Below are 21,939 nucleotides of genomic sequence, written 5' to 3' on the forward strand. Positions count from 1 at the left end.
GCGTCCTCGACAACGAGGAGTGCGAGAAGCTGGTCCGCGCGCTGGGCCCGCACTCGAAGGTGCTGATGCTGAGCGGCGGCGGCGCGCTGTGCTGCGGCGCGACGCTCGAGGAGGCGTTCTACCAGGCGAAGAACCTGAACACCGCGTGCGACGTGCAGCTGCGGCTGGCCGCCCTGCCGCCCGACGAGCTCAGCGTGCTGGACGACGAGACCCGCCGCCAGGTGCGTGCAACGCTGGCCCACGCTGGCCCAGCCTCTCTGCCACCAGCCTGCTGCAGGCGAAGAACCTGAACACCGCGTGCGACGTGCAGCTGCGGCTGGCCGCCCTGCCGCCCGACGAGCTCAGCGTGCTGGACGACGAGACCCGCCGCCAGGTGCGTGCAACGCTGGCCCACGCTGGCCCAATGTTGGCCATAGTTGGTGAGCTGTTACGTGCTGATGCGGGTCGTTGCGCTGCCACTGGCCGTTTTTAACCGACTTCAAAAAAAGGAGGAGGCTATAATGTTGTGAGGTTGATTATTGTTGGTCAATATTGTTCATAAGAATCGCCGTTTGTTAAAAGCTGGCCAAACGTCGTCAGCAGATGGTGGCGCTGGCACTAGTCACAGTTGTTTTGTTTCTGTAAATTTATAACCACATGTCACTTTAAACTGTTATTACTTCTATAAATAAAAGACAAACTGACAAAAATGTGAAATAAATTCGTTAAATTATCCCCTAAAATGTTTCAGATATACGAGTCGACCCACAAACCGCCCGCGGACGAGAAGAAGTGGCGCGTCGGTGGCGAAGAGTTCGAGGCGCTGATGCGCATGCTCGACAACGCCGGGTTCCGCACCGGGTATATATACAGACATCCGCTTATTAAGGTGAATACGAGCATATTATTGCTTATTTTTTATTAAAATTTTCAATAAATTCTATTTTTTCATTCTGTGCGGGTGGTAATAAATACTAGCGGTCCGCCCCGGCTTCGCCCGTGGTACATATTTCGCAATAAAAGGTAGCCTATGTTCTTTCTCAGGGTCTAAAGATTGTCTGTGCCAAATTTCATCAAAATCGGTCCAGTAGTTTATGAGTGAAAACCATACATACATACATAATTACAAACCTTTCCTCTTTATAATATTAGTACATACATTTTGAACTTGAACCGCGAATTGATATGAATGTTATTGTTACAATACTGAATGTAATCGATAATAGGCATGACGAAAGATTTTGAAATCCTCTTCCATAATGTGTGTATACGTTCACTATACAAGAAAAACCCTATATTTCGGTAATATGTGGGGTGCGTGTAAATGACTATGTAGGCACGGTACCTTTTGAGTTTTGGGTTATGCACTAATTATACACACACTCACAATTTATTTATCGTTTATTAACTCCACAGTCTACACAGAAGGAGAGAGGATTCTGTATTATAACTACTATACACGTGAAACAACACTTTGAACATTAAAGGACACCAAATTAAAGAAACTGACAATGAGCGTATTCAATAGCTAAGATCGAACTGTTAGTTTTAAATTGTTAAGAAACTTGAATGCAAAGTATTACGATCTACCCGCTGGATCCGTGATAATTTAGTCGCGGCACGCATACTACGCAAATACCGCGACTATGTCATGAAATAATAAATATTATAATTATTTTGTATAAGAGTAATGTATGTCTGTATTTCTTGTGTTTTTGTGTAATGAATGTTTGTGTTATACTTAAATACGAATATAAATATGAAATAAAATATTTAAATACTTGTTGTGTGTAATAAATACGTATGATAAAATACATACATTAAAATATTGTGTGTTAGCCACATCACTCCCCTCCAGAGACCGGGTTAAGGGCGATAAAAGTCTGGGAAGTGAACTCTCCTCCCAGAGCGAGTGGTATATGCCACAGGAGCACTGGGAAGAGGTAGGGGAGGACTGGGAGGTGGAAGAGCGGGAGAAGGAAGGTTTTCAGGAGAAGACGAAAGTAAGTAGGCTGGCTTAAGGCGGTCTATGCTTACCGTCGTTGACTTTCCTTTTAATTTAATTTTGAAGAATTTTTTATCTCTAGAAATGACCTCATATGGTCCTGTATATGCGGGTTGCAAGGAGCCACGCAGTGCGTCTTCCCTAAGGAATACGTGACTACATGTGGCTAAATCTTTGTAGATAAATATTTTTTTCCTGCCGTGATGCTGAGTTGGTACAGGACGAATATGCCTGGCGAAATTCGTCAACCGAGCTGATAAGTCGGTGATATCGGTAGTGTAAGACGAAGTGTCGTGGCCAAAAAATTCACCTGGTAGGCGAAGTGGTTCACCGAAAACCAGCTCAGCTGAGGAAGAGTGTAGATCCTCTTTCACAGCACTTCTTATGCCGAGGAGCACGAGAGGTAGTGTTTCTACCCAGTTTGCGTCAGCGTGACAGGTAATTGCAGCTTTCAATTGTCTGTGGAAGCGCTCCACCAAGCCGTTGCACTGCGGGTGATATGCCGTTGTCTTACGGTGATCGAAGCCGATAGACTTAGCGAGCTGCTGGAATAGGGCCGATTGAAATTGTGCACCGCGGTCAGTAACGACGTCGGTGGGACAACCATAACGGGCTACCCAGCAGGACACAAAAGCTTTCGCGACTGTTTCTGCGGTGATGTCGGTAAGTGGTACAGCTTCCGGCCATCGCGTGAAGCGATCGACGGCTGTTAGGCAATACCGATAATCACCGCAAGGTGGTAAAGGGCCGATTAGGTCTATATGGACATGTTTGAATCGCGCTGAAGGTAAAGCGAGCGTACCAATAGGTGACGCGACATGCCTGTTTACCTTCGAGCGCTGACAGGTCAAACATGCCTTAGACCATTCGCGGCAGTCCTTCCGCATTAAAGGCCAGACAAACCTTTGTGCAACGAGCTTGGCTGAAGAATTTGCACCTGGGTGGCTTAATGAGTGCAGACAATTGAAAACCTGCTGACGCAGTTGTGTAGGAACGAAAGGTCTGGGAGTCGTTGTACTGACGTCGCAGTACAGCGGAGTACGACTTCCAGGTACATTCATCCGTTTTAGGCGAAGAGATGATTCGCCTTTGAGAAGCGCAGTGAGTTCAGGATCTGAAGCTTGCAACCTTGCCATCTCTTCTAGATCGACCGGCCTCTGCAGTTCACATACGCGCGATAAAGTATCAGCGACGACATTATTTGCACCTGATATGTGCTGTATGTCGGTTGTGAACTGCGAGATGTAGTCGAGGTGTCTATACTGACGCGGCGTGCAGTTACTTTTCCTCTCGTGGAAAGCGTAACATAACGGCTTGTGGTCAGTATAGATCGTGAAGTGATTAGCCTCCAGCATGTGTCGGAAGTACCGTATACTCTCGTAGATGGCAAGGAGCTCTCGATCGTATGGTGAGTATTTTACCTGTGACGGGCTCAGCTTGCGCGAGAAGAATGCGAGCGGCTGCCAATCATCATCCTTAAGCTGTTGTAGGACCCCACCTATCGCTGTATCAGAAGCGTCAGTGACGAGTCCTAATTTAGCTTCACTGGCAGGATGAGCAAGGAGTGCAGCTTCGCAGAGGCTTTTCTTGCAGTCTTGGAATGACTGCAGCGAATTTCCTTCTATGACCACGGGATGAGAACCTTTAACAGAACCTACAAGCAAGGCGTTTAATGGTGCTTGAATTTGGGCAGCATTGGGCAAGAAACGTCGGTAGAAATTGACCATGCCCAAGAATCTTCGAAGCTCTCGAACAGTTCTTGGGACAGGAAAATCGGCGATGGCTTGCACCTTGCTGTCCAAAGGTTTGGTTCCCCTTTCAGAGATTTCGTAGCCTAGAAATGTTACCTTAGGAGCTCCGAAGACGCACTTGGCTGTGTTTATAAGAACACCATAATCTCTCATACGGGTAAAGAGTTGGCGCAGGTGGTCTTCGTGCTCTTGTGCTGATCTGCTGAATATCAGGAAGTCATCGAGATACGGATAACAGAAATCTAGGCCTCGTGTCAATTCATCGACAAATCTCTGAAAAGTTTGACCTGCGTTGCGAAGTCCGAAAGTCATAAAAGGAAATTCATACAAACCGAAGGGTGTGGTGATTGCCGTCTTCGGGATATCGCCTTCAGAAACAGGAATCTGATTGTACGCCTTAACTAAATCGATGACAGAAAATATAGTACAACCAGACAGACAGTGTGAAAAGTCCTGTATGTGCCTGATTGGATACTTATCTGGTATCGTTCTTGCGTTGAGAAGTCTGTAGTCACCGCATGGACGCCATCCATTGTCCTTCTTCGATGCGAGGTGAAGCGGAGACGACCACGGGCTGTCAGATGGACGGGCTGTTCCGTTGGCTATCATAGCCTCAAATTCCTGCTTTGCTATTTTGAGTTTGTCAGGAGCCAAGCGTCTAGGGGAACAGGAAACAGGAGGGCCAGGAGTTGTGCGAATGTGGTGTGTAGTGTTGTGTTTGACAATACCTGGAGTACCAGCGGGGCGTGTTAGTTCTGGGTATTGCGCTAAAATTTTATGATAATTACTATCACCACCAGTTACAACCTTAACACTGGAAATATTACAATTAATCATATTACAATTTATTGCTGAGCTGCTGACATTGGTTAAGCCATCGATCAATTGTTTCTTACTTACGTCAACTATAATTTGGTAATGTGAAAGAAAATCTACACCAATAATAGCTTTAGTGACGTCAGCTACAACAAAACGCCATGGAAATACGCGACGTAGGCCTAAGTTGAGATTTAACTGAATGTAACCGTAAGTATCGATGACGGAACCATTGGCAGCACACAGTTGGTAATTAGTTTTACATCTTTTTTCAGACACAGCAGTTATAGGGAAAACACAAATATCACTACCGGTATCTATTAGATATTCAACATTTAGAGTGGGGTCCGTAATGAAAAGACGACCAGGGGAAATGGGACAGGCGTTAGTCGCCATCACTGAGTGTGGTACGCGTTTCGTGTCGTGCGATGCCTTGAAGTCGCATGGCTTAATGCATCTGTTAGCCTTTGTGCCATGTTTATTATGATACCAGCAGATAGGATAACGCCGGTAATTAGAGTGGGACCGTCGAGAAGAAGACTGTTGACGACGATGGGGAGAGGGGTCTCTGCGCACACGGGGACCGGGTCGGGAACTGCTTACTTGGGCGGATAGCGCGCTCGCCTGGCGCGTCAGCTCCGCCACCTGGCGTGCCAACTCGTCCATAGGTGATGAAGATGAAGATGCTGAAGCTGCCGCAACATGAGTGGTAGGAGCCGCGATGTCATTTACACGATCAGCTAACTCGGCCAGAGCGTCCAGGGGTAGCGTAGGCTGTGACGCCACGATCGGCTGCAATCCGGCAGGTAACCGGCTGGTCCAGATTGTTTTCAAAAAATCTTCTGGGATTTCGGGACCCGCCAGGTGCTGCAAATGCCGCAGAAATTGGGACGGCTTACGTAGTCCTTGCTGCTCGTGCATCAACAGCTGTTTCACTTTATTTTCTCTGGATACGGACAATCTTTTAATTAATTCTGATTTTAATTTATTATAATCAGCAGGGCCGGTAAGGATGTCTTCGACCTCGACCGCATACTGTCGATCTAATGTTGCCAATATGTGATAAAATTTGGTAGCATTGTCAGTAATGTTCATAATAGCAAATTGTCCTTCGACTTGTGCAAACCATATTGCAGGCTTTTCAGGCCAAAAAGGTGGGATCCGTAAATTAACAGATGGTTGCTGGGCGGGCGACACGTGCAACGGTCGTTCCGCCATTTTGACGCACCTTCGCGCTTGAGTATTAACTCGATCAGCGTTTTCGGAATCACTTGCACTGGACATAGTTTTTATATGTATATAGTGTTCAGAGGGGTCACCAATTTGTGGGGTGCGTGTAAATGACTATGTAGGCACGGTACCTTTTGAGTTTTGGGTTATGCACTAATTATACACACACTCACAATTTATTTATCGTTTATTAACTCCACAGTCTACACAGAAGGAGAGAGGATTCTGTATTATAACTACTATACACGTGAAACAACACTTTGAACATTAAAGGACACCAAATTAAAGAAACTGACAATGAGCGTATTCAATAGCTAAGATCGAACTGTTAGTTTTAAATTGTTAAGAAACTTGAATGCAAAGTATTACGATCTACCCGCTGGATCCGTGATAATTTAGTCGCGGCACGCATACTACGCAAATACCGCGACTATGTCATGAAATAATAAATATTATAATTATTTTGTATAAGAGTAATGTATGTCTGTATTTCTTGTGTTTTTGTGTAATGAATGTTTGTGTTATACTTAAATACGAATATAAATATGAAATAAAATATTTAAATACTTGTTGTGTGTAATAAATACGTATGATAAAATACATACATTAAAATATTGTGTGTTAGCCACAAATATACTTAAATTGAACGAAGATAAAAGCCATTTTTCAAAAAATATTTATCAACTGTGCCAAAACAGCTCGCAGGTGTCATGGCGTAAGCGTGACGTCACTCTTTAGTAAATACGTAATTATTTGTATGCATTGCGAAGAAAATGAAAAAATATATATTTAATATGTGTTATAGAAACGAATTTCAAATTTTATAAGTGGTGTGCAGTATTGCAGTGTGAATCCACATTAAAATAATGCTCAAAAATGTGTTAGTAATTATTTCTAATTATTTCAAGCGAGAAAATAATAAGAAATGATTGTATAAAGTTGGCGCGGAGAACCCCGAAACCACGTATTCGTGAATTCGCAATTATATTTCTGTTCTGAGTCGATAAAGCATACATGAAACAATAGAAAATAAATAAAAATGCGTATTCTCAACATGTTCATATCAACAAAATACATCTGACGTGAGTTGTTTACTTAAGCGTGACGTCACGCGTGTTTTACTCAAAATGGCCAACTGCAGAATTTCAATGTTTTATTTTATTGATAATCTCATTAATCTTAGTGCTTTTAAGATTTTTAAGTCACTATATTGAATTTATTTATTATACATTTTCCCATAAAAACACTAATACGATCATTTATGGATACTGTCGTCATGCCTATTGTGCACGTGCGATTATTCCGTAACTATTGCAGATATCAAAAAACTTTAAACAAAATGAGTCAAATGGTAATAATAATTTTTTTATATCACGAGAAATATCTTAAAATTTAATACTCTCTCTTACATTAAGTCTGCGATATGAATGACTCATGTACATTTAATACGTCTAGCTTACCGCCCGCGGCTTCGCCCGCTTCGTCTAAAACCTAATAAATTATATACTAAAACCTTCCTCTTGAATCACTCCATCTATTAAAAAAAACCGCACCAAAATCCGTTGCGTAGTTTTAAAGATTTAAGCATACAAAGGGACATAGGGACAGAGAAAGCGACTTTGTTTTATACTATGTAGTGATTATTTTATTGTTTTTCAAATGATTTTTCAAATTTTCTTTCAGAACGATGTGCCACGACCCAAGAACGACGTGGAAGTGCCTCCGGCCGTCTCCTCGCTCGGTTACCTCTTGGAGGAGGAGGAGCTTTATAGGCAAGGGTATGTGTGTTATGAGTTTATTTATTTGTCATGAATAATAATAGTTTAAAAAAACTAAAAAAACACGCTTTTTATAGAAAACCGAACTAAAAAATAGAAAATTTTATCAAATTAGTGTATTGTCATCGGTCCTCAATAAATCTACAAAGTTTGAACGAAATCTGGCCGTTTAAAGTGGGTCAAAATCGCGCCCAAAGAAGTCGGTTACAAACATACAAACATACAGGTGAAGCTAATATAAAGCGTGTAAAAAGGGTCGAAATACTTTATGTATTACTAGCTTTCCACCCGCGGCATCGCCCGCGCAGTCAAAGAAAAACCCGCATAGTTTCCGTTCCCATGGGATTTCCGGAATAAAACCTATCCTTTGTCCTTTCTCGGGTATCAAATTATCTCTATACCAAAATTCATGCAAATTGTTTCAGTAGTTTAGGCGTAACGTTGAGTAACAGACAGACAGACAGAGTAACTTTTAGTAATGATTGCTATGTATGGTTTTTAGTTAATTTCATTTTGATTAAGGTCTTCAAGAAGTGTCAAAAATAATTTTAAACGTGTGTTTAATAGCAAAAATTGGTATATTTTTTCAAAGAGAATAAGTGAATTATCCCATGTTTGCAACAATTTGCCTTGTTGCTCCGCTACTATTGGTCGTAGCGTTACAAATCTACCTACAAAATATCTTAACTCAAGAATAGCTGTACGGATTTCATTTACTTTTTTGGGTTGTATTTGTCGAACAGTCTCTCTCTAATATTATATTATGACGGATTTTTTACGATAAGTTCGTTGCATTTGTCAAGCACTATACTATAAATAAGTTATTAAAATTAATATTTTGTCCACAGCATATGGAAGAAGGGCCACGGCAAGACTGGAGAGCGCACGCGTTGGCTGAACACGCCGAACGTCTATCAGAAGGTCGAGGTGCTCGAAACCGGTACAGCCGACCCGAAGCGGATCACCAAGGTAGAATACGTGCGGGTCGAGGCCGAGTAGGGGGGTTGAGAGGGGTTACGCGGGTCGTGGGGGTCAAATGGGGAAGTGGGGGTTGGGTGCCGTGGGCTGGCGGGGTTAGATTGGTATGTCTTTATAGATGTGCGTGTAAATTGAGGCTGAGTAGTGGAATCGACCGTGACAGGGGTTAGAGGGGTCGTGGATGGTAAGAGGGGTTGAATGTTAGCGTGCTATTGACTGGCGGGGTTAGATCGGTAGGTTAGGCTGAGCACGCTCTGGCTGAATACATACTTTGGTTACGCCTTACGTCACAATAAACAGAATACAAACAGTATTGAAACTATTTATAACAATACACACTCATACAAACAGACGAATCGGCTCGCTTGTATGTTTGTTCAAGCTTCGATACTGTTCGTATTCAATTTACTGAGATAGAAATCGTGCGGGGTCAAAGCTGAGTAGGATATCACGGGGGTTAGTAGGGTCAAACGGGGTTAGAAGGGTCACGTGGGTTAGCGGGGACATGTATCTTGGGCAAGCTTGTAGTGGGCAAAGGCTAAGGGGAGGTAGCAAATTTTAAATATCGAGTCCAGTGTAGGTTTGCAATATTTTAATCATATTAATACACCTGTAATACAAAAATAATAAATAATTATTTGAATTACTATACACAGAAATATATACATAGATAGACACAGTAGAGTTATATTTATAAAACATTGTCCCTCTAAATGCGTAGATATCTAGAAAATTCGATAAAAAAGTAGGCTATTAAAAAATAAATCATATTTAAAAATTATTTACGCACAATTGAGCGCTTTTTTTTTCGACGCCAGCCCACGGTTGTCATGGAAACCAAATTATTATTTTTTCTTTTTTCCTAGATTATAAGTGGCCTATTTAACCAATTTTGTATTTTTATTGGTTTTAAAAGAGGAATGTTATTTAAAATATCTTTTTTTTTTGCGCGGGAAGTAAAATGAATTAAAGGTGTTGTGTGCAACAGATAATTTATTTGTTTGAGAGTGTTTAGAATAATTATAACAAAAAAAAGCTCTGATAATAATCATTTAGCATTTAAAAAATAGAAATGAACTAGCTTACCGCCCGCATCTTCGCCCGCTTTGTCTAAAACCTAATAAATTATATACTAAAACCTTCCTCTTGAATTACTCTATCTATTAAAAAAAACCGCATCAAAATCCGTTGCGTAGTTTTAAAGATTTAAGCATACAAAGGGACATAAGGACAGAGAAAGCGACTTTGTTTTAAACTATGTAGTGATGTTCATATGGTGAAAATATTGAAATAAAAATAATTTTAATGAATTAATTTATTTAAAAATGTATTTTGCGTAAAAAATAGCATTCCTCTTTCATATATTAATCAATTATGTTAACAAAAATCCAGTGTTTTTTTTTTAAATCGTGTTTTTTATTTTTTATTTTTTCTAACCTAAAATTTAAGTCGAAATGTGTTTTATAATATATTGGAAAAGTCATAGTCGCATTTATTATCTATAAGTAATTTCTTGGTTGTATATTTTATCGGAAAAAAATATAAATGTTATTGTGTAATCTTATTTATGTCTATTTGAATTAAATTGGTCTATTTATTATTAATTATATATATGATAAGGTATTGGCAATCTCTATTCTTAATGTTTCTTATAAAATAGTATGTTGATATAGTTGTCTCTTTCTTTTGAAGCAATTGCTGTGTGTTAGAACGAGACCATGCTAGGGTGGTCCTGTTTCAAGATTATCTTACAATTATTGTTTAGTACGTTTTTTTTTATAAAATTGCTAGATTTCCGCACGCGGCTTCGCCCGCGTTTTCGAAGTAAAACCGGCATAGTTCCCGTTCCCGTGGGAATTCCGGGATAAAACCTATCCTATGTGTTAATCCAAATTACCCTCCATATGTGTGCTAAATTTCATTGTAATCGGTTCAGCAGTATTTGCGTGAAAGCACACACACACACACACATCCTCACAAACTTTCGTATTTTATAATAGGAGTAGGATGCTATTCACAAAAAACAGTTCATTAATACAGAATTTTAAACCTATATTTATCTAAGTTATCATACAAATATCTCAAATCTCTCAAACAGCAAATAGTTAAAGAGAGATTTTTAAATTTGAAAAGGAAATATATTGCCCTCTCACATGATTCGCAACAAAAGAAAGAGACAGAATGAATATCTCTATATTTTATAATAACGTTACTCTACTAATGAAAGAAGTTTACAGTTTCGCTTCACATAATATAATAAAAGCTAGGGCTGCCACTGCCCATAATAAAGAAAGAAAAAAAGCTAGGGTTGCCACTGCCAATCGTATTTATAAAATAGCGTAGGGCTGCTAACATTCCTTTTATTTATGTATAACATCCTAATAGTTCGCTCAAATATTACGAACTAGTAAATATTGTAATGTTAAGCGTATTCCAAATATATTATTTTTTAGTGTAACAACGCTCGTGTGTGCGTTTGGTTTATGCGTTCGGTAAATCTCTTACAAATCTCTTTAAAGTTTAATTTACTAGCTTACCGCCCGCGGCTTCGCCCGCTTTGTCTAAAACCTAATAAATTATATACTAAAATCTTCCTCTTGAATCACTCTATCTATTAAAAAAAAATTTAGTGAAACATTTTTTTTTTACGCGTGACATTTTTCCGTTACGCGCCATCTTTTTCTTATCCCTAGCACGCGTGATTCGACGTATTTCTGTAAAGTTGCATATAGTAAATTATTTTTTGAAAAATAAGATCATAAAGAAGTTTCACTTCTTACATGTATACACTAGTACACGAACACATTTTATTATTATATATGCTATTAATTTCAATTTTAATGAGCCAATAAGAGATTTGTAAGAGACCCAGAACATTATATTCGCTTTCAAAATATTGTGCTTATAGATTCTATGAATAAATAAATATGAATGGTATAAAAACAACTAGTTTTCTATTCTTTACGACGCACTCTGATGAAATGCTTTTGAAGTTAATTAATATATAAATAAACGTGTTTTTGTGTGTTTGTGTGACTAATATAATAATATTTTGCAGTGGGTCGACGCAAACAACGAAGAGGTACTGTTTAGAATAATTTGATATTTAAAAAAACTATTTCTTCACTTTATAGTTTAGGGGCTCGCTGTCGGATTGTTTGAGTCATGTGATTTTTGGATTGTTGTTGTTTATTATTTATTATTATTAATAATCTGAATTCGTGGTGTTATGAATTATTATTATTGTGGTATGGGACAGATTTTTAACATGTTTCAGTGCTTTTTTAAGCAAAATGTTGGACATACTTCTGTCAGAGTATATTTTCTGTTTTTAGGAACTGAACCGAAATCTGTCGGTTATTTGAATTAGTTCTTACTGTATTTTTGGCAATCTATACTTATATTATAAAGCTGAAGAGTTTGTTTGTTTGTTTGAACGCGCTAATCTCAAGAACTACTGGTCCGATTTGACAAATTCTTTCGGCGTTAATATAATAGTTAATTATAATAATTATAGCCCATTTATCGAGGAAGGATATAGGCTATATATCTTCACGCTAACAAGAGCGGAGTACTGCGGGTAAAACCGCGGGGCACAGCTAGTATATTGATAAAACTATTGTGAACTGAGGTTTTTTGTTATCATTGAGAATCGATCTTTTTAGGTAAGTCTATTATGACGTATTGATACTATAAAATGTCTTATATTGTATGCACATAAGTACTATGTTATTGCACTAAGTTTCTCAAATCGCATCATACACACGCATCGTTCATTTTTTTCATCGTAAATGTTTTTCATGTAATAATTTAAATAAGAAAATATATTATTAAGAAAATACATATGAATAAACGGTATTCATGATATTTGTGTTATTTAGCCGTTTTCACCACGAATTTAGGTAGATTGGTAATCAAATGTTGAAAAATTTTTTTTTATTCGAAAAGATTTAATCTGTATTAATAACTGACAGCAATTCTATCAATTGGCAAAGACTCATGCTAAGAAAATTGTCTTCTCTAAATAGTTGAAATAATACAATAATTATATACTATCATAAGATTTTTTAAGTTATTTGGGAGAAAGAGAGGAATATATGACGATAATGTTAACTTAAGTTTTTAAAATTAAATCCAAATATAATTGATCTTCATATATTTTCCTAACTTTCGTTACTAAACTAATGTATTTACGCTTTTGTAAAAATGTTATTGTCTTCTGTATTTATACAAAAAAATGTAAATGTTATTTTTTTTTAATGTGTTCAAAAATTACACTTGACACTTGTGATAAGATGACATAAACAATCCGACGGCGAGCTCTCTATCTATCTCTATTACGGTCCTAAGTTAATATAGTCTAGGGGCTGTATCTAACATTCGGGTCTCTCACGTTGCGTCAACTCCTTACATTATAACACGTGTCGTAAAAGTATCGAATTAAAACCTCTCGTGCCATCCCTAAGTACGAGCGAGACAGCATGAGTACTAAACCGCGAGTGCGAAAGGGACGGCGCGAGTGTGTCTCGATTCGATCATTTCATGGCGCGCATTAACATTCAAACGCATTTTATTAACACCCCTGGTTGCCATCGAGGTTGTACAGTGTAGGAAGGGTACGAATTGGTCGAATTGTTGCCGTCCTTTACTCCCCTGTTCTTTGAAGTGAAACTTCTTTAGGCGCGTTGAGAGCTAAATTTCAAGTTCGCATCTTGGCAATACCCTCACGGAGTAAGGCGACGATTTTTGTATCTTCGAATCTCGTTAAAGAAGTTTCACTTCTGACACGCTCTTTTTTGTTTTACCGTTTATCCAGTTTCGCTTGCATGCGGATCATTAAAATAATATACTGTACTGTACACGCTCGATGATGCCAGGGTGGCTTCGCTTTGATTTTTTCGCAATTTTCTCCAATTTTTTCACAATTCTCCCCACTTTTTTTTGCAAAACTCCCCACTTTTTTGGCAAATATCCCCATCCCAACGGCAACATTCAACTAATTTGACCCTTCCGTACGCACAGTGGGTGCAAGACGGCTCGCCCGCGCACTCCGGCACGCCCGTCAAGATAGACACGCTACAGTTTGTGCCGAAGAACACGAACCCGAAGGAGTTTAAGCAATTGCAACAGCAGGTTAGTTATTCTTGATTTTGTATGGTTTGTATAGTACGGTTCAAAATTAATGGCGGCTCGGAACATCGTACGATCCGATGCGCAGAAAACAATTTGTAGTATTAGCGGTACGTTAAGGGACCTGTGTGACCTGCACCTAACTTCCGAATCGCTATTAAGTTCGAATCGAACTGTACAATGCATTTGGGATACGAATGTATGTCATAATCGTGATCTGGTAAAGCTCGATAAATAAGCCAAAAACAAAAAAAGAATACGTCATATTTTTTTTTGTATTGAAAATTATATTTTGAAGTTATACTTCTTTTGGCGCGATGGAGAAAAATGAAGAGAGTGAATTTTTCGATGTGCGCGCACACCGACACCTAAATTTAACAGCATGAAGTTAGTTCTAGGTGGTATGAAAATTGATAACTATGTTCAAGTTGTATATTCTAGTATTTTTTTCCATACGCCAAAGAAGTACCTATAACTTCTAACGCGTGTACATAAGTACACACACTCTTTTTTTTATTCTTCCAAATCGGTGCTGTAGCTTTAATGTGAAAGCAAAACCGAGTGGCAATTTTAATATTGGTATTGATCTATAATCTATATGATAACTAACTAACGATAAAATGTTATGTTTTTACTGAAATCATATTTAAGAAAATCAATTTTGTGTAATGGTGGAATGGTGACTTATCAAATATCACATGTATTGCATTTTGCACTTAAAATTGCATGATCTGAGTGTATTATATTTGATTGTAAAGTGGCAAATATCAAGTTAATGCAAGAAACATCAAAATCGGTGAAGCACTTTTTTAATGTCTGATTACATGCGTATTATTTGTATGAATTGCTTTTTAAATTGTTTGTGCATGTCCTGTTGTCACTTGTTAGACGATCCTATAATTTTGAAGAGTTTAAACAAAATCGCTGAATTTACTATTTTGCATACACATCTTTGAAGTAGATATTGCATTTGATCACGCATGTGTACATTACGATTTAAATATATACGAACAGGGGAGTTTGCTTCTTGAATTATTGCTTCCTGTACAATAAAATAAATAAAAAATACACTAATATAACCTAAAACGCGTATAGATCAAAGATAATCGTCGCGCGGACAAGATAAGCGCCGGTCCGCAGTCGCACATACTCGAGGGTGTGACTTGGGATGAAGCTGCCAAGCTGGTTGGTGAAGATGCCGCCAACACGCACACTGGGGACCATGTGGTAAGTTTGAGTTAGGATTTGAGGTGGGTCAGTAAGAGTCAGGATATTTAGTGAGTCATGTGGTGAGTTTGAGTAAGAGTTATTAGTAGGAATAATCATTAGTAGAATTGGTGAAGTGCCTATGTAACACATTGGGAGTAATACTGCTATAATATATTTATTTATTTATTTATTTATACATCTTTGACTTTATTATGGTAACCCGCGTATCTTCACCCATCAAGAAGAGGTATATCTGTATGAATATACCAGAATGCCTTTTAACTCTCATAATATTTAGACATTCGTGGTATTAAGGCGATCAAGATCGAAGACTCTTCTGGTGTTATTAGTTCTCATCCTGGGTTCGAATCTTTGTGGAGACTAAAAAATACCGTCTCAAATTAAACTTCATGTACTTTTTGAGCTAACAAAAATCTTAGTCTGAAATTTATAGTCCTTTAACGGTGACACGGAATTTTACACTCTTAAAGGAAAAATAATTTTCAATTATTTGTTATTTTTGTCAATTTTTTAACATTACCACATATAGCGTTTCACACTCTCGTCCTCCCCAGGTGCTAATGGGCGCCGCGTCCAAGGGCATCATCCAACGCGGCTACCAGCACAACGCGACAGTGTACAGCGCGCCTTACGCGCGTAATCCGTTCGACCACGTGACCGATACCGAGATCGATGAGTACAGACGCACCGTGGAGAGGAAGCAGAGGAGCGAGTGTGAGTGCGCCTTTATAATAACTAAGATTTGATGTGAAGGTGTGAGAGGTGATGGATGTAGTGTGTGCGGGGGTTTATTATTTATCTAAAAGAAATTAAAGAATTGTGGTAATGAGGTATAAGTGATGATAGAGATATGGACGAGTACAGTTGCATCATGGAGAGGAAGCAGAGGAGTGAGTGTGAGTGCGCCTTTATAATAACTAAGATTGGATGTGGCAGGAGGGAGTGTGTGAGTGGGGCTTTAGAGAATTAGGTGTTGAGATAACGACCACGTGACCGATACCGAGATCGATGAGTACAGACGCACCGTCGAGAGGAAGCAGAGGAGCGAGTGTGAGTGCGCCTTTATTGTTAACGCTGTAATAAATATGAGTGTAGGTTTATAAGTGTGTGCGAATTGTGAGGTTGAATTGAAGGCAGTGGGTGACTGCGCCTTTATTGAATAATATTTGAATATGGGTTCAATTAATATATTATATTGAACGAGATTAAGGGTACCTTAATAATATACTTTTTAATGTAGGGTTGAACTGGTTATGAGAAAGAACGAATGACTGCATTTATTTTGTATTGTGGTTTATAAGAAAATATTATGATAAAAGTCCATAAAAATTGTAACTTCATTTTAGCACAAAATTTGCACTTTTAAATTTATATCACCATTGTAACATTAAAGACGACACCGACCTGTCCGAGTCGGAGGCGATCAGCGCGGCCCAGGTGACGTCGCCCGCCAGCCAACCCTCCGAGACCGAGGAGGAGTCGCGGGATGGTAATATACATACATACACAAACTGAAAAACACACATACATAAAAGATCGAGTACCGCATACACGCAAGCAAGCACTTAAACACACGAGCACACACACATATGTATAGTAAACGTATACAAAATTATATATGTGGGTCGATCAACTTTTATTGGTCCGACGTGTACGGATCATGTCCCTGAAGGATAATTAATAAACATGAAATCATAAAGAGTTAAATTCGTTTTAATTATATTCCTTTTAATATTTTCTAGCATTATTGCGAACAATATTTTACTTGTTTTATTAATTTGTGCGTTGTTTCATGGTTGTCGAGGGACTAAATGCAATTTTCCAGTACTATCACATTTGTCCCCATGCCACAATGCATTAACAAACTTCGCATCACGAACACATACTATCACGACCATAAATACCAAATACACTCCTTGTTTCAGTACATAATTATTGACATCCAAACATACAAACCATTTGTTTTTTATTGGATATAATACGATTTTCAGGCATTTTACTTTTGTCCCCATAAATCACCTACATGACACAGGTCTCACAGACAACCGTAATTTAGTTATGAAACCAAAACACATATGGCGCGGTAGATTCCTAAACAACAAGCTAAACACAATAATTAACTGTCGGGCTCAAACGCCACTTTGATTTGTATAAAATCACGGCAACAGTCGTCCGAGCGTTGTTGGTGAGTGTGGGGTGGCTTTTTTGTCAGTCCGTCAGACAACTGTGATTAAAACGTAAGTACTTGATGCATTGTTATCAATTATACTACACGAGATGCGCTTTCGTCTATATTTTAGTGTGAGCTGAGATTAATATATAAAATAACAATAGTATTTGCTTGGCGGCTCAAAATTTAAAAAATGTCCCGCGGACAACCAGTCACTTGGTCAACCAAAGTGGTTGTACCATGGACAATTTGGTTGTCCCTAGGACAATAATTATATAAAACTTATACTTTAACAGTTAAATAGTTCATGTTTTGTTTATTACTCGGCTGTTTCGGGAACACATTTTTATTACGCGATTTTATGTCTAGTTTAATTGTAATTTTAACATTTCAAAAATCAAGACGCTACTACTACAACTAAGATGTCCCCATATGAAAATCACATTATACTTCATTCATTCAGTTTTATCGAGAATCAGTTCATTTTAATTAAGTAAAATCAATAATACGATACGTAACAACCTCGCCTTAATAGTTTTTTTTGTAAAAAATATCACTATTTCCGCTTTTACTGAAACTTTTTTATATATGAAACATTATTTGGTTGTTCAAAAGACATCATTCGTTTCAATTTTAATAAAAATATTTCGTATTTTGGGTGTAAATAGATCAAATATCAAAATATTATTTATTATTTAATATTAGAAGAATTTGTTTTAATTCTTAAGGGAATTTAACATTTAAAAAAGTACTATTGTGTAAGTTGTCCAAAGGACATTATTTCCCGTGAATAGATCGGTTCGTGAAGTTAAATCCACAAATGTATTTAATCAACATCACTGCTGCTTATATAATCTTAATCTACGAAGAATTATCTTCTAAATGAAATAGTAAAATGTTGAAAATTAAGTAAAAAAAAAAATACGAGAAAATTATGATCGGGACCTTTAAAAATTGATTGACCCATGTGCATACAGATGCATAGATACACAATACACACACACAGTGACATAAACATGATAAGAACTTACCTTATCGCAAGTATAGACAGAAACACACAAGCATATAGAGGCTAGTCAGCGCGCACTCCGAGACCGAGAAGGAGTCGCGGTATGGTGAGTGACGGATATACAGACTGACAAACATGCAAACTCATAAACAAACGCACATACATGCACGCTAGAGTGACTGAAACGCCTATAATCGATTACATTTTATTATTTTTATTATTAACTAGCGGTCCGCCCCGGCTTCGTCCGTGGTACATGTTTATGTTTTCTTTCTATAAGAACCATCCTCGTACTTCAAGTTATATTATAAAAAAAGAATTATCGAAATCGGTCCACCCGTTCACGCGTGATGCCGCGGCCGTGACCAAGGAAAACGGGTTTCATTTTTATAGATATAGATTATCTATATACGTATTTATTTAAATTATATATGTATGTATGTTTATCAGCCATTTGGTTTCCGTTACACAAGCGAAAGCTCACACAAAGAGCAAATGCATAAATGAAAAAAAACATATATCTTTGAACTTCAAATCAATATAATATAGTCATACCGACTATAAAACACTAGCTTTCCACCCGCGGCATCGCCCGCGCAGTCAAAGAAAAACCCGCATAGTTCTCGCTCCCGTAGGATTTCCGTGATAAAACCTATCCTATGTCCTTTCTCGGGTATCAAAATATCTCTATACCAAATTTCATGCAAATTGGTTCAGTAGTTAAGGCGTGATTGAGTAACAGACAGATAGAGTTACTTTCGCGTTTATAATATTAAGTATGGATATGAAAAAGTTTCTAAAAGATAAAAAATCAATTTTCTTTTTTCAGAACATCGCGTCTTAAGAATAGAAACTAAGCAAGTGCCAGTTAGAAGCCAGCCAGAAGTGGTACTGAGCGATGGTATGTTTTGAGCATTTTTTTGTAAATTTTGACGGATTTTTTCAGGTTTTTTTATTATATTAATATGTATTGTTTGATATTTATGCATGTATTTTATTATGTAATATGTATTTAGCATGTATAGTGTTATTTTTTATGTATTATTTGTTCGTTCCTATTATTATTGTTTACAATAAAACCTTGCATTTATTTTTACTTTCAAGATGAAATGTATTCAATAATTTAGATGAAGAAAATTTTCTAAAATTGTTACATCTAAGAATTTTTCATTCAATGAGTTATTTGTATGATATTCCCTTTAGAAGGTTATTCTAAAATATTCTAAAGAATGCTTTAGAATAAAATACAATGTTCTATACTATTATGGAATGCTTAGGCTGGTTGCAGAGCTTGACCGACCATCAGTGCGTACGTCAGTCGCGCTTGTCATATGTATGGAAATTCATAAAACCGTTCATAGCTAGACCGACCATACGCACGCGTATTGTCATGCGCATTAGTGTCATAGTCATACAATTGTTGATGCGTATCGTCAGGACCGACGGTACGCACTGACGGTCGGTCAAGCTCTGCAACCAGCCTTATATATAGCATTTGCAATGTTATAGCTGGCTCAAACTTTTTAACGTAAAAAAAATAGCACTATTCTGGAATGTCTAATAGGTTATGGAAAGCCCTAGAACGTTATAGAATTCCCTAGAAAGTTATAGAATGCCCTAGAAAGTTATAGAATGCCCTAGTAGGTTATAGAAAGCTCTAGAATGTTATAGAATGTTTTACAATTTAGTGGAATGTTCCAGAATGTTAGTTTGCATGTTTTTGAACACGTATTTAATTTTCATTTGTAGCGGAAACGACCGATTTCTTGTCCGCCGAACGTGAGCACGCCGACAGGACTAGAGGTTAGTTTTTTATAATATAAATAAAAGGCGTGTGTGCCGAGCACACGTGTCAGAAGTGAAACTTCTTTGGCAAGATTCAAAGATACTAAAAAAAAATACCGGTCGAATTGATAACCTTTTTTTGAAGTCGATTAAAAATCGTCGCCTCACTCCATGAGGTGACGGTATTGTCATGACGCGACCTTGAAACTTTTACTCTCAACACGCCTAAAGAAGTTTCACTTCCAAAATGTATTTTTTTGTACTTGAAAAATATATTTTTGAAGTATATCGAAATACTCGGTGTTGTAATTTGTAAATATGGAATTGGAATTAATTTGCCTGATTGATTGACTCATTTATTTTAAAAATATGTACATATAAAATTGTACGAAAAACGTCTTAACAGTTACAGTTCTATAAAAAGGAAATAAAATAAAAAGAGTGTGTGTACTTATGTACACGCGTTAGAAATTATACTTCTTTAGCGTATGGAAAATACTAGAATATACAACTTGAACATAGTTATCAATTTTCATACCACCTAGAACTAACTTCATGCTGTTAAATTTAGGTGTCGGTGTGCGCGCGCATCGTAAAAATTCACTCTCATCAATTTTCTCCATCGCGCCAAAAGAAGTGTAACTTCAAAAAAACATCAAGGTTATCTGTAACATTTTCTTGAGTTAGAAGTATGACTAAATAAAAAGCAAATATGTTACTGTTTTGGAAAATAAATGGGTCAATTAATGATTAACTTTAATATTTGAAGGACACTAGCGTGGCATGTAGCATGATCACTATTGCTAGCATATTTTATTGGTGCATGCTATGCTAAAACTTTAATTTTATTTGCATTTATGAAACTAAGCATTGTGTGATATTTTTGGTAAACAAATATACCTACTTACATAAATAATTGTCTTGATGATGTTAACTTGAACAATATTGTTGATTTTAATTTAGTGAGGGTATTTTTATATCGTACGATACGTTATACGTACACCTAATAAACACTAGACTGATGGTGTAATAACTAGTTTTGTCTTCTTCGTTTATCCGACCGTCCATTATTTATATTACCATAATTTATTTGATGTATCTCTTTCCCCTACTTACTTATGCCTTGTAAGGCCTAACAATTTTAGAAAAAAAAATGTATTTGCATGGTTGTCACGATCCACCAACTCATTTGACCGCCGCCATAGTATAAAAAACAATACACAGCTCCCTGTTACCACGCTCGTTGCAAAGCGTGCGAAACGTCGGTATAATAATATAATGAATAAATCGAGTTTAAAATCCGTTAAAGTCTTTAATATCTAAAAAAATACCTCGCCAAAGATCGCGACCCCAACCTACTCTCCGATGACGAAGTCTTCCTCGATTCGTCCTCCATCCCCTCGGGCGTGACGTCACCGAGCCTTTCCGTGATGACGTCACCGAACTTGTCCGTGGTGACGTCACCTAGTGCGTCAGTCGTGTCGCCGCCACCGCAAGAGCAGCACGTGATCGTGCGAGCGCAGTACATGCCCGTACAGCACAGTGTGGGAGGTATGGAGGGTGTTTAGGGGAGGAGGGGGGGTCAAATGTGTTTGTTGCTTTGTTTGTTCAGCAGTCTGTTCGAGATATGGGTTTCAGGGAGGAAAAGATATATGTGTATGTTCAGCGATCTGTGATATAGATAATTTGTTTCTTTGTCAACTCCACTGGTTGTTCGAAGCTGGGGAGGGCGTAACGATTGTTGGATATTGTGTCGTCTTAAGCTGTCTGTTTCTCAAATGGTGAAGGTTTTCAATATTGTATTGACTAGCCATCGTTTAAAATTTGCTTGTTTCTTTAGGATCCATCATTTCATGCCCTAAAAAAATTGGTTGTCTGTAAGTTCGGTTTACTGACGATAATTGAACGTGACAACGTCAGATTGTGCTTCTTTGTCGCTCGTTCCGCGCTCTCGCTCGCACTTCAAGCCTTACATGGAACGCCTCAGATGAGTCAGAGCGAGGTAACGCCGCATGAGTCATGTTTTTTCGTGCGTGCAGCCGGCTTTATCGAATTATAAGACGTTGTCACGTCAAAAA

At 38.0% G+C, this 21,939-nt stretch overlaps 1 protein-coding gene across 6 annotated transcripts in view; it reads left to right on the top strand.

The window, feature by feature from the left end:
* LOC123702464 (protein hu-li tai shao) overlaps positions 1 to 21,939 on the top strand; it is a 91,762-nt gene that overhangs the window by 61,051 nt on the left and 8,772 nt on the right. The window contains exons 8-20 of one of the 6 annotated variants that reach the window (XM_045650222.1): positions 1 to 125; positions 278 to 373; positions 731 to 868; positions 7,465 to 7,559; positions 8,408 to 8,528; positions 11,596 to 11,619; positions 13,560 to 13,670; positions 14,763 to 14,894; positions 15,452 to 15,611; positions 16,291 to 16,386; positions 18,906 to 18,977; positions 19,826 to 19,879; positions 21,203 to 21,412. In XM_045650222.1, the coding sequence (XP_045506178.1) occupies positions 1 to 125; positions 278 to 373; positions 731 to 868; positions 7,465 to 7,559; positions 8,408 to 8,528; positions 11,596 to 11,619; positions 13,560 to 13,670; positions 14,763 to 14,894; positions 15,452 to 15,611; positions 16,291 to 16,386; positions 18,906 to 18,977; positions 19,826 to 19,879; positions 21,203 to 21,412 (1,434 nt within the window). Of the gene's footprint in view, positions 222 to 277; positions 374 to 730; positions 869 to 7,464; positions 7,560 to 8,407; positions 8,529 to 11,595; positions 11,620 to 13,559; positions 13,671 to 14,762; positions 14,895 to 15,451; positions 15,612 to 16,290; positions 16,387 to 18,905; positions 18,978 to 19,825; positions 19,880 to 21,202; positions 21,413 to 21,939 lie in introns of all 6 variants that reach the window. The other 5 variants (XM_045650221.1, XM_045650224.1, XM_045650223.1 and 2 more) reach the window with 5 other exon arrangements.

This window comes from Colias croceus, chromosome 23 (genome assembly GCF_905220415.1).
Source record: "Colias croceus chromosome 23, ilColCroc2.1".
Taxonomy (NCBI): Eukaryota; Metazoa; Arthropoda; class Insecta; order Lepidoptera; family Pieridae; genus Colias; species Colias croceus.